This window comes from Podarcis pityusensis, assembly GCF_964106645.2.
Source record: "Podarcis pityusensis genome assembly, chromosome: 4".
In the NCBI taxonomy this organism is placed as follows: domain Eukaryota; kingdom Metazoa; phylum Chordata; class Lepidosauria; order Squamata; family Lacertidae; genus Podarcis; species Podarcis pityusensis.
In genome coordinates, this window is record NC_138027.1 from 3,967,470 (window position 1) to 3,983,354 (window position 15,885).

Here is a 15,885-nt window from a genome sequence, read left to right on the forward strand (position 1 = left end):
GATCTAGAAGGTTTTAACAATGTATTTGGTTGGCATGCATATCTGTGGTATGATAAGGCCAAAGCACATAAAGCATTTAAAAACCATATTGTTAGGAAAGCTTTGTTTAATGTTTGGATAAGATATAAGGACTTATTGGAAAATAAAACCCCAAGGTGGCTGTCACCGATGGAAGCGAAAGCCCTGAAAAAGCTCTATATGGAGGTCAAATGGCCGAAATATTGGGAAATTTTAGAACAAGATGGAGATAGATTGAAACTGCAGAGTTTTGAAAAACTAAAAAATAAAGTGCGAGACTGGCTTCATTATTATCAAATAACAGAGGCATACAATTTGGATAAGAAAATTGGCTTCCAGGTGGAAAAATCAAAATTAGAAACAGAACTGTTAGAACCCAAAACTAAGAATTTGTCAAGAATGTATAACTTGCTGCTGAAATGGAATACTCAGGATGAAACGGTGAAATCTGTTATGATTAAATGGGCACAAGATGTTGGACATAATATTATGTTTGCTGACTGGGAACAGTTATGGACCACAGGTATGAAGTTTACGGCATGTAATGCCCTAAGAGAGAATATTATGAAAATGATATACAGGTGGTACATAACCCCAGTCAAGCTTGCAAAAATCTACCATCTGTCTGATAATAAATGTTGGAAATGTAAAGAAACTGAAGGTACATTCTTTCACCTTTGGTGGACGTGCCCAAGGATCAATGTTTTCTGGGAGATGATTTATAATGAATTAAAAAAGGTATTTAAATATACCTTCTTGAAGAAACCAGAGGCCTTTCTCCTGGGCATAGTTGACCAATCGGTATTAAAGAAGGACAGAACTTTCTTTATGTATGCTACAACAGCAGCAAGAATACTTATTGCAAAGTATTGGAAGACACAAGATTTACCCACACTGGAAGAATGGCAGATGAAAATGATGGACTATATGGAATTGGCGGAAATGACTGGCAGAATCCGAGACCAGGGAGAAGAGTCGGTGGAAGAAGATTGGAAGAAATTTAAAGACTACTTACAGAAATATTGTAAAATTAATGAATGTTAGAATGATGACGGATTGAAGTTAAGCGGTTTCTAGCAGTAATGGTTAAAAGAATTGGAAAAATTGGTTTTTAATAGGTAAAAATTTAATGTTATAATATAATAAGATTAAAGATTAGGATTAAAAAGGAGGGAAAGGAATTGCTGGACTAACAAACTGAATTGGAATACAAAAGAGGGAGGTATGAGGAGGTCCGGGAAACAAGTAAAAGTAAAAGAAGTGATGAAAAGACGGAATTGTTTTTAACTGTTTTTTCTTTTCCTTTTTTGTATTGTGTATTTTTCTTTTTATTGTTAATTTTTTTTATTAATGTGATCCTTTTCTTGTGAAATTTTAATAAATATCATTTTAAAAAAAATTAAAGCAAACTTGGGTCTCCAGCTGGTTTTGGACTACAACTCCCATCATCCCTAGCTAGCAGGACCAATGGGGAGGGATGATGGGAACTGTAGTCCGGGAGATGCTGGGGACCCAAGTTTGGGAAAGCCTCCTTTAAAGCAACTTTTGCATTTGGCCCGCAAATATGGGACCTGTCCACATTTGTATTTTCTTGTATTTTTTTTTCTCATGACCTTTGTGGGGTTTATAAAAATTTCTTAAAAGGGCAAATTGAAAGCGAAATTGTATGGCAAGTAGCAGAAGAAAAAAAGGTTGCATTTGAAAAAAACCACAAAGAAAACCTGGGGGGTGGCCTCCTCCAATATTTAGGAGTTGGCTGTATTCCCTACACCCACACGTCTCAGAATGCTTGGAACATAAAAACACAAAACATCACGTTAAAATAGTTTTAGATGTCAATAAGGAAAAGGCCTGGTTAAAAACGTGTGGATTTGCATGGCTCCTAAAGCTGTATAATGGTTTTTCCGAACTTTGTATGGATTCTTTGATGGGAAGTGAGTTTAGAGCTAACAGTGAAGCTCTTTCCACATTCCACACACTGATAAGGTTTCTCCCCTGTATGAGTTCTTTGATGGGAAATGAGATGGGAGTTATGAGTGAAGCTCTTTCCACATTCCACACACTGATAGGGTTTCTCCCCTGTATGAATTCTGTGATGGGAAGTGAGAGCGGACCTCTGACGGAAGCTCTTTCCACATTCCACACACTGATAGGGTTTCTCCCCTGTATGAATTCTTTGATGGGAAGTGAAATTGGAGCTCCTACTGAAGCTCTTTCCACATTCCACACACTGATAGGGTTTCTCCCCTGTATGAATTCTGTGATGGTAAGTGAGATCGGAGCTCTGACGGAAGCTCTTTCCACATTCCACACACTGATAGGGTTTCTCCCCTGTATGAATTCTGTGATGGTAAATGAGAGAGGAGCTATCAGTGAAGCTCTTTCCACATTCGACACATTGATAGGGTTTCTCCCCTGTATGAATTCTTTGATGGGAGGTGAGACTGACCCTCTGCCTGAAGCTCTTTCCACATTCCACACACTGATAGGGTTTCACCCCTGTATGAATTCTGTGATGGGAAGAGAGAGAGGAACTATCTGTGAAACTCTTCCCACATTCCACACACTGATATGGTTTCTCCCCTGTATGAATTCTGTGATGGGAAGTGAGAGAGGAGCTATCAGTGAAGCTCTTTCCACATTCCGCACACTGATAGGGTTTCTCCCCTGTATGAATTCTGTGATGGGAAGTGAGAGAGGAGCTATCAGTGAAGCTCTTTCCACATTCCACACACTGATAGGGTTTCTCCCCTTTATGAATTCTGTGATGGAAAGTGAGAGAGGAGCTCTTCCTGAAGCTCTTTCCACATTCCACACACTGATAGGGTGTCTCCCCTGTATGAATTCTGTGATGGGAAGTGAGAGCGGAGCTCTGACGGAAGCTCTTTCCACATTCCACACACTGATAGGGTTTCTCCCTTGTATGAATTCTTTGATGGGAAGTGAGATGGGCACTCTTCCTGAAGCTCTTTCCACATTCCACACACTGATAGGGTTTCTCCCCTGTATGAATTCTTTGATGGGAAGTGAGATAGGCACTCTTCCTGAAGCTCTTTCCACATTCCACACACTGATAGGGTTTCTCCCCTGTATGAATTCTGTGATGGGAAGCGAGAGAGGAGCTCATCCTGAAGCTCTTTCCACATTCCACACACTGATAGGGTTTCTCCCCTGTATGAATTCTGTGATGGGAAGTGAGAGAGGAACTCTTCCTGAAGCTCTTTCCACATTCGACACACTGATAGGGTTTCTCCCCTGTATGAATTCTGTGATGAGAAGTGAGAGAAGAGCTATGAGTGAAGCTCTTTCCACATTCCACACACTGATAGGGTTTCTCACCTGTATGAATTCTTTGATGGGAAGTGAGATGGGAGCTGTGACTGAAGCTCTTTCCACATTCCATGCACTGATACGGTTTCTCCCCTGTATGAATTCTGTGATGGGAAGTGAGAGAGGAGCTTTTCCTGAAGCTCTTACCACATTCCACGCACTGATAGGGTTTCTCCCCTGTATGAATTGTGCGATGGGAAGTGAGAGAGGAGCTTTTCCTGAAGCTCTTACCACATTCAACACAATGATAGGGTGTCTCCCCTGTATGAATTGTGTGATGGGAAGTGAGAGAGGAGCTTTTTCTGAAGCTCTTTCCACATTCCACACACTGATAGGGTTTCTCCCCTGTATGAATTCTGTGATGGGAAATGAGAGAGGAAGTATCTGTGAAGCTCTTTCCACATTCCACACACTGATAGGGTTTCTCCCCTGTATGAATTCTTTGATGGGAAGTGAGACTGACTCTCTGCCTGAAGCTCTTTCCACATTCCACACACTGATAGGGTTTCTCCCCTGTATGAATTCTTTGATGGAAGGTGAGATTGGAGCTGTGACTGAAGCTCTTTCCACATTCCACACACTGATATGGTTTCTCCCCTGTATGAATTCTTTGATGGTAAGTGAGAATGGAGCTCTTCCTGAAGCTCTTTCCACATTCCATGCACTGATAGACTTTCTTTCCAATGATATTTTGTTGATGGGAAGTGGAATTGGAGCTCTGACTACAGCTTTCTCCACACTCCAAATTTTTGTGTGGCTTCTCCTCTCTGGGGATTTTGTCGTGGTCACCTTTGTTCTCGATTTCCATTTCATCACAATCTGCATTGGAGACAAAAAGGGATTAGAGCCTCAGGAAGAAATGGAGAAGTACTGAAGGGAGTTGGGTTTGTGTTCATTACCTGTATTGTTGTCATTATCCAACATATTTATTATGAGATTCTGATGTGTTGTTGAATGTTGCTTTGTTTGATATAAAGTAGTGGTCAAAATTGTGGAAGACTTTTGGAAAAAAGTGTAGTTCTTCTTTTGGAGTAATATTATAAATTTATATATCAATGGAAAGATAATTTGATCAAGAATGCAATCAACAATGCAATCAAACAAAGTTTGTTCATATTCTATCAAACCTTATAGCCAAATAACCAGAAAAAAGAAGCACAACTTGCTTAGGTTGACTTTTGTCAGTGTGTTATGTGATTGCTATCAAGTTGGTCATTTAGTGAGGTTGAAAAACATAATCAAATTAAAGAAATGGCACAAAGAGTTGACTGGTCACCCAGAAAGAGATGTAAAATTGTACTATTAAGTGAACAAGGCTACAGTTATGAAGAAATTAGATGAAAAATTGGGAAAAACTAAACCAAAGCTGGCAATTGAAGAATGGAGACTGTGCCTACATGACAGAAGAAAATCATCTGGGTGTATACAAGACGATATGGTGCAATGTAATGGGAAGTTGAGTGCAAGTCTGGTCTAAATGTTAGAATTCTAAGGAAAAAACCATTGTTATCTCTCCAACAAAGGTTGAAAAGATGAAACCCATGCTAACTGTACAGCGGAATAATGGGACAGTGTTATTTGGAGCGATGAAATCCAAATCTCCTTGCTTGGTAGTGATGGCATGAAATACGCGAGGAGAAGAATCAGAGAAGATTTACATCCTACTTGCATTACACTGACCGTGAAACACCCAGACAGTGTGATGATCTGGGGTTGTATGGCAGCCAAAGGTGTGGGCAGAATTTGCGTCATTAATGGGAATATAAATGCGGAAAAATGCATAAACGAAATACGTGAGCCCAAACTGAAGTGTTCCGCAGGTGATCTTTTCCCAGATACTGAAGCATTTATATATATATATATATATATATATATATATATATATATTCTATTTCAACAGGATTCAGCTCTATGTCGTGTTGCTGCTGTGTGCAAAAGGTGCTTTCAAGATAATGATATTTCACTGCTGGAATGGCCTGGGAATAGCCCACACTTTAACCCAATCAGAAATCTACGGAGCCGACTAAAGAAACTTGTTAGTCAGAAGCAACCCAGCAATAAAGCCCAATTAACAGAGGCAATAATTCAGTCTTGGTTTCGCATTATTACAGCTGCAGAACTAAAAACTTGGTTCACTTCATGGGAAGGCGTTGTAAGGCCGTAATTAAAGCTAAAGGTTACCAATGGTTACCAAAGGTTTCACGTTTCTTCTTTATGACTGCTGTTCCAATAAATACTCCTTCATAAAAGTCACTGCATTACTTTCTTCATTAAATTATCTTTCCATTGCTATATAATTTTATGGTATTACTCCACACAAAAGTGGTGTTATGAGCCACCAAACCTCAGAAATACACCTTCCAAAATAGGTTTCCACAATTTTGGCCACTAGTAGAAGTTGTTCATTTTAAAGTTAATGTTCTTTATATATGGGATCAGATTATTACTATTTATGTTTCATGATTATATGTGTGTTGGAAGCCGCCCAGAGTAGCTGGGGCAACTCAGCCAGATGGGCAGGGTAGAAATAAAAATTATTATTATTACTACAGTGGTACCTTGATTTAAGAACCGTCCTCTTCTGGAAAAGATTAAGTTTGTAAACCGAGGTACCACTGTATCATCATCATCATGACTGCTGCTATTGCTGCTCGCGTGGGTGTTGGGAGGACCGCTCCCTCTCCTGCCAACTCCATCTGGCCTAGAGGGCGGGGCCTGCACTTACCACTACAGTTTAGAGGCCTGAGCAGCTACCTGCAGCAAGGGACAAAGTGGTTTTAAATGTTTTAAGCGCTTTTAATTTGCAGCACTTTAAATGGTGGTTGTTGTTTTTTATAATATTGTATTATTTCATTATTTTATTTTTGCTTGGGGTGGGATAAGCATTTAGTTAGGGTGGGGAGTAGTTTAATTTGAGCGCTATTGTTTCTTGCTTTGGTTTTATTATTATTATGTTAAGTTATTATATAGTTTGTATTTTGCTTTTTAAGGGGAAGGGTCATGGCTGCCTGGGAGTGGGCCTCAGCCAATAGATTGGGTGGCGCAGGTTCCATGGGGGGGGGGGGATGTATTGGGACACCCGATCTCAGTGATCATGGGCAGGAGGAGGAGTTATGCTAAGACCAGACCATGTCATTACCGAGGAGGCAGGTTTAGTCGTTGTCTGAGGACTATCCCTGCCTCCAGGTCTGGTCCTGACCGGAAGGATACAGTAATCAACAGGGGAAACCCACATGACCTGAAAGTGTTGCTGTCCAATGCCAGGTCAATGATGAATAAAACCACTGCCATCCACGACCTGATTGTGGATGGAGGATTTGACCTGGCATGTGTGACAGAGACCTGGTTGGATGAAGCAGATGGGCGTGTCTTTGCCGCTGCTTGCCCACCAGGTTTCTCTTACGCACAGCAACCCAGGTCATATGGGCGGGGAGGGGGGGTTGCAGTGATTTTTAGTAAGTCATTAGTCTGCACCAGGCGTCCTATTGGGAAGACCCAGTTCTCTGAGTGCATGTTCTGGAAGTTGGGCAATAGGGGCAGTACAGGATTCCTACTGGTGTACCGACCTCCCCGCTGCACCAAGGATTCCCTGCCCGAGCTGCTTCAGGTCGTGGCGGATATGCTGCTGGAGACACCTAGCTTGGTTGTCCTGGGGGATTTTAACATCCATGCCGACACGACCTTACAAGGCGCCGCTCGGGACTTCGTGGAAAGCATGGCCTCCATGGGGATGTCCCTGAATAAGTCTGGCCCAACCCATAGCCGCGGACATGCCTTGGACCTGGTGTTTACCTCTATGGATGTTGGTGATCTGACATTAACTAAAAGCGAAACAAAAGAAGTGCCATGGTCAGATCACTTCCTGGTGCAACTGGACTTCTCCGCAACCCTTCCCCTCTGCAGGGAGGTGGGACCGATTCGGATGGTCCGCCCCCGCCACTGAATGGATCCAATTGGCTTCCAGAGAGTGGTAGGGGATGTTTTATCCCAAGTTAATGGCCTTTCAGCTGATTCCCTGGTGGCCCGCTGAAATGCGGAGTTAACCAGGGCTATGGACTGTCTGGCTCCGAAGCGCCCTCTCCGATTGCACGGAGCCCGGACAGCCCCGTGGTTTCCCCCGGAGCTGAGGGTGATGAAACAATAGATGAGACGGCTAGAGCGCCGGTGGCGGAAAACTCATTCTGAATCAGACCGGACATGGGCTAGAGCTCAACGCCGAGCCTACCAAATGGCCTACCCTCTCCCCCATGCTTTTTAATATCTATATGAAGCCGCTGGGAGAGATCATCAGGGGGTTTGGGCTGGGTGTTCATCAGTATGCAGATGACACCCAGCTCTACCTCTCCTTTAAATCAGAACCAGTGAAGGCGGTGAAGGTCCTGTGTGAGTGTCTGGAGGCGGTTGGAGGATGGATGGCGGCTAACAGATTGAGGTTGAATCCTGACAAGACAGAAGTACTGTTTTTGGGGGACAGGGAGCGGGTTGGTGTGGGGGATTCCCTGGTCTTGAATGGGGTAACTGTGCCCCTGAAGGACCAGATGCGCAGCCTGGGAGTCATTTTGGACTCACAGCTGTCCATGGAGGCGCAGGTTAACTCTGTGTCCAGGGCAGCTGTCTACCAGCTCCACCTGGTACGCAGGCTAAGACCCTACCTGCCCGCGGACTGTCTCGCCAGAGTGGTGCATGCTCTAGTTATCTCACGCTTGGACTACTGCAATGCGCTCTACATGGGGCTACCTTTGAAGGTGACCCGGAAACTGCAATTAATCCAGAATGCGGCAGCTAGACTGGTGAATGGGAGTGGCCGCCGGGACCACATAACACTGGTTCTGAGAGATCTGCATTGGCTCCCAGTACGTTTCCGATCACGATTCAAAGTGTTGGTGCTGATCTTTAAAGCCCTAAATGGCCTCGGTCCAGTATACCTGAAGGAGCGTCTCCACCTCCATCATTCTGCCCGGACACTGAGATCCAGCGCCGAGGGCCTTCTGGTGGTTCCCTCATTGCGAGAAGTGAGGATACAGGGAACCAAACAGAGGGCCTTCTTGGTAGTGGCGCCCGCCCTGTGGAACGCCCTCCCATCAGATGTCAAAGAGATAAACAATTACCTGACATTCAGAAGACATCTTAAGGCAGCCCTGTTCAGGGAAGTTTTTAATGTGTGATATTTTAGTGTATTTTTGGTTTCTATGGAAGCTGCCCAGAGTGGCTGGGGAAACTCAGCCAGATGGGCGGGGTATAAATAATAAATTATTATTACTATTATTATTATTATTATTATTATTATTATCATCATCATCACCACCACCACCACCACCACCACCACCACCACCACTGCTACTTCTACCTGAAATTCAATAAGTCTAGCTCTTCTCTGGCATGGATTTTGTTTGGCCCAGTCATGGCATCCCCTCCATCTCCAATGTCAGTCGTCTCTTTGGTCAACCCAAGACTGACAGGAGCAAAAACAAAAACAGAAAACCTGAAGCTACTTATCTTTCCTAACAATTCTGAAGCTGACATTTAAGATGGCCTGGGCAGTTCAGACCAGCCCAATCGTGGTAGAAAAAGGAATAATCTGAGGAAGATTGTTCAAAGAAAAAACTGTAATGTACTGTTTATTGTGGGGGTGTTAGGTTCCCAGGTGTTATAGGGGCCACTATTGAGCTCTGTGAAAATATGTGAGGTTGGTCTATAGACGTATTTTTTGAATTTCCAGGCAGGTATGACGATCCCACAGGGAGCCTTACCAAGAGAGGCCACGATCCCACGATTCTCCTCCATGACGTCCTTATGCAGAGCTCTCTGGTCAGGATCCAGCAACGCCCACTCCTCGTCCGTGAAACAAACAGCGACATCTTCAAAGCACACTGGACCCTAAAAGAAAAAGGGAAATGTCCTCCTCTGAGACAGCAGAAATATGATCTGCTCCACAATGCTCTGTTGTTTCCTTCCTGTACATTGTGGTGTTGTTTTAATACGATTGCTTTGCTGCACATTTTATTTATGGATGCTTATTTTATTCTAAATTTAAATCATGGGTATTCGTTTTTGTGCAAATAAGTTGTACTCCACCTTGTTTTATTCAAGTCATTCTGCCTACGCAAGCATTCCAGTTTCCCCAATGGAAGGATCCACTTTCTCCTCCCCTCCCAATGCCCTAGAGCCAAATTCAAGGGATCCATGGAGGAATGGGGAGGGGGAGGAATTGGAAGCACGCCCCATTTTGCAGCCGATGGGGCTGATTAGGCGAATCCAGGCCGCTATTTGTTCTCATTTGTCCACTGCTTAGCAAACAATTTTAGCATTCAGTGATCAATCTAGAAATAAAATAAGCCTCTTTTGAATGGCCATCTGTCTTGGATGATCTAGCAGAGATTCCTACATTGCAGGGGGTCTCCTGGCTCTGAGAGACAAGCAGGGAGAGTGGCTTCTGGCTAAAGGAGAGGGAGCCACCGGTGGCTCTTCCTTCTCCTGACTCACATCAGCCTCTCGACCTTCCTCTCCCACTTGCCTCCTTCCTCTTCTGCCTCTGATTCTGCACTGCATTCTGCCACAGAGTCTCCCAGCTCACTAAGCCCTGTTTCCCCTTCAGCTTCTGACACCTCCTCTTCCCAGACTTCTCCCTCTTCTCCCTCTGACCGCTCATCCTTCCTCCACCTCCACTCCTTCGGCTCTGAGCCATCTTCCCTTCCTGGTTCCCCGGCTGCTTCCTCCCACCATTCCTCTGTACCCAACCAGTCCATGATATTGCTCCATCCCTCGGTCTCTAGTCGCCACAAGGCAGCTTCCCCTGACCTGATCTGGTTCCACAGCTGCTGCTTCCCTTCTGCCCCCATGAAAAGGCGGATCAGGAGGTCTTGCCGGCATCATTCTGCCACCTGCAAGAGAAAAAAGGTAAGCAGGATGCCAGGAGTGCCTGCTTCTCTCACAGGTGAAACAGGGCATCTCTAACTACAGATGGGCCTTTGAGAAAGCCTCACCCGCTGAGTGCATTTGGAGGTTTGTGCCCATTTCATATGTTAGTTGTGCAGAAATACATCTCCCCTCCTCTGGATCCTTCTTCCCAACTGTCTCCCCCCAAAACAAGATGAAAGGAATCCTCAGATGAGTTGGAAAACCAACAGAATGGGACCAAATGGGGAAAAACCACCTTCCTCCTTACCCAGTGGCCTCTCTCTGGTGTCCAACGGAGGCCTCTCTGCCTCACAGGAATCCAGGTCCATTTCTGCAAAGAGATCCTTTCCCTGAGAAAGAAACAAGGATTCAAAACAGAGAATGGGGAGAAATATTAGTAAAAGAATGACAAAGACTTGAAGGGTACGAGATCTCATTCCATGGATGCCTTCCCAGAAAAAGGATGGGCCATCAGCAGACCATTATGGGATGTTCTCTGTCCTGTTTGGAGCCCCTTGGGAGTATCCAGAGCAACGTCTCTCTCACCTGCTTTCTCTCTGCCTGCTTTCTCTCCTCTGCCTGACTCAGGAGGAAACCTTCGGCCAGGGCCACCGCCTGGGAACTGGTCTCCACTCCACAGTCCCTCACCCAGCTCTCCATCTCCAGGGGAAGGACAGCCAGGAACTGCTCCAATATCACCAGGTCCAGCATCTCAGCTTTCGTGTGCCTTTCTGGCTTCAGCCACTGATGGTCAAGGTGGTAGAGTCGGCTACAAACCTCTCGGGGTCCTTTGGCCTCCTGGCAGCAGGACTGCCTCAACTGCTGGCTCTGCACCTCTGAGCGGAGGCTGTCCACCTCACCATGGATCTTCTGCACAGAGTTTTCCCAGAACCCCCCACTGCTCCCAGTTTGGTTGGCATGGCCTCTTTCTGTTCCAGGGCCAGCTGAGTCTTGCTCATCCATCTGTGCTCTCAGGAAGCCTCTGAGAGATTGGAAGGAACCCTTTGGTCTTCTGCCAAGTTCTGTCCCTCTAAATGAGAAGCTCTAGCAAATCCTACAAAGCAAATACATTGTTCTGTTACAGAATTTGTAGGACGGGGGGGGGGGGGATGGTTGCCTGAGTCTTGCTGGAAACCAGGGTTGGACTGCACCGGATCCCAGACCATGAGCTATCTTTTTGAAAAGGAGGAGGAAGAGGAGAAGAAATAAGTCCCTAGCCTTCTAGCAATGCAAAATGTGGAGGCAACTGAAGGGATTTCTGCGAGATTAATCACCCTGGTTTCTGCTGCCTCCCAGTCCATTCATGAAGTCAGAAGTGACTGACAAGGGAGTCATTTGTATCTCGTGATAAATGGATGTTTGGCTCTAGTGGGGGTCCTCAGGAGTTGTTCCCCCCACCCCACTCCCCTGCTTCTGTCTCTTTTTCTTGCACTTGGACTCTCTGCCCCTCTCAAGACAGACTCCTGGGGTGGGGTCCCTTTTTCTTTGCTCTTAGGGCTAGGTATGTATCTGGAAAACCCCAGAGAGCCAAGTGGACGGGGCCAAATACATCTCACTTGAAATTCAGGTGGGCAATTTATTACTATTATTCTGTAAGACAGCTTAACACACACACAGCCATTGATGCGAAGGTCCCTGGAGGCTCGGTGAGTAGCAGCGCCCATTTCCGGCTGCTTTGCCAGCAACAATCCCTTTGGGACAGAGAGAGGATGTGGTCCTGGGATGCCCTGCTCTGGGTGCAAGGGGATTGCTGCAGTGGCCTCTGTGGGGAGCTGCCCTTGGAGACACCGGGAAACTGGTCTGCAATGCAGCAGCCAGACTCTGGGCTGGGATCCCTCTCTTTATTCCTGGCCTTTCTCTCCCACCTTTTTTTTGGGGGGGGGGGCTAGTCCACCTCTTCCTCCAGCTTTGGAAAACCATTTGCACATGTTTCCTCTGTTGTGCAACGAGGCTGAGCGACGTCACACAGAGTTAAAGTACTAGGGACTCCTTTGTTTAAAGAAGGGAGATTTCGAGGGAATCAGGGATCCTCTGATCTGCAGGAAGGAGAGCGTGGCAGACCTGGCCCCTCCCTGGCAGGACCCTCTCCTCCCTGACTTGGGGTCCCCCCTCCTGCAGGAGCAGATCAGGCCCCCCAGGCCCCCTCCCCTGCTGCAGCCCTGGGACCCCCACCAGATCCCAGAGAGAGAGGAGACTCACTAGATCCCAGGAGGGGGCTGCGATTCGGCCCTTGCAGGAGAGACACCAAAGCAGGAAAGGACTTGGGAGGGAGGGGCCTTGGCTCTGGAGGACCTGCCCCCCCTTGCTTCCTGGCCTCTCTAGGAAGGCAGCTCACTTCCCTTTAACCCTTGCCAAGCCGAGTCCACCCAGCTCAGCCCTCTCTCGCTTGGCAGATCCTCAGATTATTATTATTTTTAATGGATTAAGGGGGGGCAGCTGCCCCCCCTGGCTACGCCAATGCCCAGATATCCTTTTGGAGCGCGAGGCTCTTGGCTGGACTCTGAGCATCTCCCTCCCTTGGCCAGAAACCAGAGGAAGAGCTTGCAGGGAAAAGGGCTTTGCAGGAGGCAAGGAAGCTCCTCCTAGAATTCAGGAGTGGAGAGATAGGAGGGGATCCCAGGGTCATCTAGTCCAACCCCCAGCAATGCTCAGCTAAAGCATCCATGGCAGATGGCCGTCCGATCTCTCCTGAGAAACCTCCAAGGAAGGAGAGTCCACCACCTCCCAAGGGAGACCTTTCCCTGCCCAACTGCTCTTAGATGTCCCTCAAGACAGCGGGTCCTGAGTTCTAGCACTGCTGAAACAATCACACTGGCTGCCAAGGAGGAACCAAGCAAAGTTCAAAATAAATAAATCCTATTCTCGTCATAAATGAGTAATACTTTCTTATGTATGCTTTTTATGCTTTTTTCTGCCATTTCCCTTTCCAGAAATGCTTAATTGCTAATTCATTGGACTGAAAATGGATGGTTGTTGTTATTATGTTTAGGGAAGCTTTAATATTTGATGGACTATTGTATTTTAATATTTTGTTGGAAGCTGAGCTGTACCTGCTGGAGGTGATTCAAAACCATCCTGGTGAGTGATGGGTGGTGTGGGGCACCCCCATGGGGAGGTGGGGGAGGGAGGGGCTTTGGGGAAGGGGTTGTCCGTCTGCCAGAGAGGAGGACCCTACTGGCCTAGGCTCACGTATCCTGTTTGAAAGGGGAATCATCTTACGGACTTTCTGTGGACATCTGGGTCAGGAATGCCGTTCCTGGAATGGACAAACACACAAGACGTAACCGGCTGTGCATTCACATAAACAATAATCTTCTATCTATTCTTATCACAATATCAAAGGTTGTTTTTTTTTAAAATAATTTTTTATTAATTTTCCAACAAAATTATACAGTTTTATCCAAATTTTGACAAATTAAATCTTTTTTGGACTTCCTTCAGTTGCTCTGGTAATCATCCATAGTTATTCTTTAGTACGCATTCCCTTCGTTATATTGCCATTTGTCTTCCCTCCCCCTTCTATTTCTTTTTGACAATACATCTTAACTTTTACAGTGCTTCTTGAGACCCCACTAGCGTTGTTTGCACATCACACACGTTTTTCAGATACTCTACAAACTTTTCCCAGTCCAAAGGTTTATCTTGCACATAAACAACACATAAAGTGCAATAATATAGATGGAAGTCCCAATAAATCAGTTCATTCATAAAGACCAAATGTCTGCTAGTTTCTGTTCCACATATGTTCATAAAGTCCAAATTGGGGACTACTACAAGTTCCACATTGTTGACAAGGATTTCCGGAATAATGCCTTGTTTCGCTCTCATGAGCTTCATCCATTGTACATATTCTAAGTAATATAAAGGAATATTGTTATGTACTGAGTTGAATAGGATCCAAATGCAGCAGTCTGATTGGTCCTAGAACAATGCAGCAGTATGACTGGTCTGCAGGAGCCACCCAATCCAGCTCCAGGTGGAAGTGAATCCACAACCTGATTGGCCTACAGGAGAATTCCGGAATTAGCCAATCACGTGCAGCCCATTGTGTAAATAATGTATATAAAGCAGATACTTTGAGGGGACTTTCATTCTTCCTCACCACTATGAGCTGAATAAAGAGCATGAAATCCACTCTCGACTCCTGAGTATATTTCAAATATAATGTCATAATTCAACATATTTTAACAAATTAAAATTATATAAACAATTGTGCTATAAGAGTACATACAATATATGAAGTATCAAGATAATGGAACTTATAACATAGTGGTTTCTGCAGTGAACAACAACTGTCACAATGTAAGATGATATAGACAGGCGCAGCATTGATTTTAGTTACAAGTGACAGCAATCTGCAGCTGTAAGGTTTTCTTCTTAAAGTGACCCTTTTCAAACAACAAATGTAAAACAAACTTTATCCATACACAGGTTTGTTAATTTGTTAAAATATGTTGAATTACGACATTGCACTCACTTCTGTTACTTAGAATACGTGCAACGGATGAAGTCCAGGAGGGCAAGTTCCATGACTATATATGAACATGGACCACCCATGAAGCCCATTTTTACTTTTGTTTTCTTTTTATATTTTTACTTTTTTTGTATTTTACCAGATAATAACAGTAGAAATTATATGGAAATGTGGTATTAATATTGAAATGAATAAAATGCTTAACTCACTAAGATTTTTAGTGTTTGCAGCTTCCCAAGAAAGGTCCATATAGTTAAAGCCATTGTTTTCCCAGTAGTGATGTATGGAAGTGAGAGCTGGACCATAAAGAAGGCTGATCGCCGAAGAATTGATGCTTTTGAGTTATGGTGCTGGAGGAGACTCTTGAGAGTCCCATGGACTGCAAGAAGATCAAACCCATCCATTCTTAAGAAATCAGCCCTGAGTGTGCACTGGAAGGACAGATCGTGAAGCTGAGGCTCCAATACTTTGGCCACCTCATGAGAAGAGAAGACTCCCTGGAAAAGACCTTGATGTTGGGAAAGATGGAGGGCACAAGGAGAAGGGAAGACAGAGGACGAGATGGTTGGACAGTGTTCTTGAAGCTACCAGCATGAGTTTGACCAAACTGCGGGAGGCAGTGGAAGACAGGAGTGCCTGGTGTGCTCTGGTCCATGGGGTCACGAAGAGTCGGACACGACTAAACTAATCAACAACAACAGGAAAACTCAAGGAGATTCTCCCCTTTTTGGCTTTTACCTCTTACCTTTATAACTTTGTCTTTAAGTTCCAAAAGTTCTGCCCCCTCAAGATATGCAACTGATATTTAATTAGTATGTTGTGTGTTGTGTGATATTATGTAGGAATGCTAACATGTGTCTGACTATGTTATTTCCACAAAGGGGGGACCCAATTTTTGTGTATAATTGTTTATATGTTCAATGTTCAATGTATAGTGTCTTATTGCCTACACCCCATGCTTGGAGGATGCTCAAGCATTTAGTGCTTTGTTTTTGCCTCTTTTTTAATTGCCAAGCTAGAAGTTTCCCACATTTATTTGCAGATTCAAAATTCCTTTGTCTCATCCTCCTTAGTTTCCATTCTATTTCTTGATTAATAATCTGTGAATATTGAGTCTGTAAAGCTTTAATTTCCTTTTGTATCTGCAAATTCTTTGGGTCCCAATG

The 15,885-nt window shown here is 44.8% G+C and overlaps 1 protein-coding gene across 1 annotated transcript; it reads right to left on the reverse strand.

The window, feature by feature from the left end:
• Positions 1–1,422: 1,422 nt before the first annotated feature.
• On the reverse strand, positions 1,423–12,497 carry LOC308475063 (uncharacterized protein). Its single transcript, XM_081001844.1, has 6 exons — positions 12,445–12,497; positions 10,792–11,299; positions 10,514–10,595; positions 10,147–10,229; positions 9,099–9,225; positions 1,423–4,167 (listed from the first exon to the last, which is right to left on the reverse strand). Exons 2-6 carry the CDS (start codon positions 11,206–11,208, stop codon positions 1,901–1,903), a joined length of 2,976 nt encoding a protein of 991 aa, XP_080857970.1. The 5' UTR covers positions 11,209–11,299; positions 12,445–12,497; the 3' UTR covers positions 1,423–1,900.
• Positions 12,498–15,885: the final 3,388 nt, after the last annotated feature.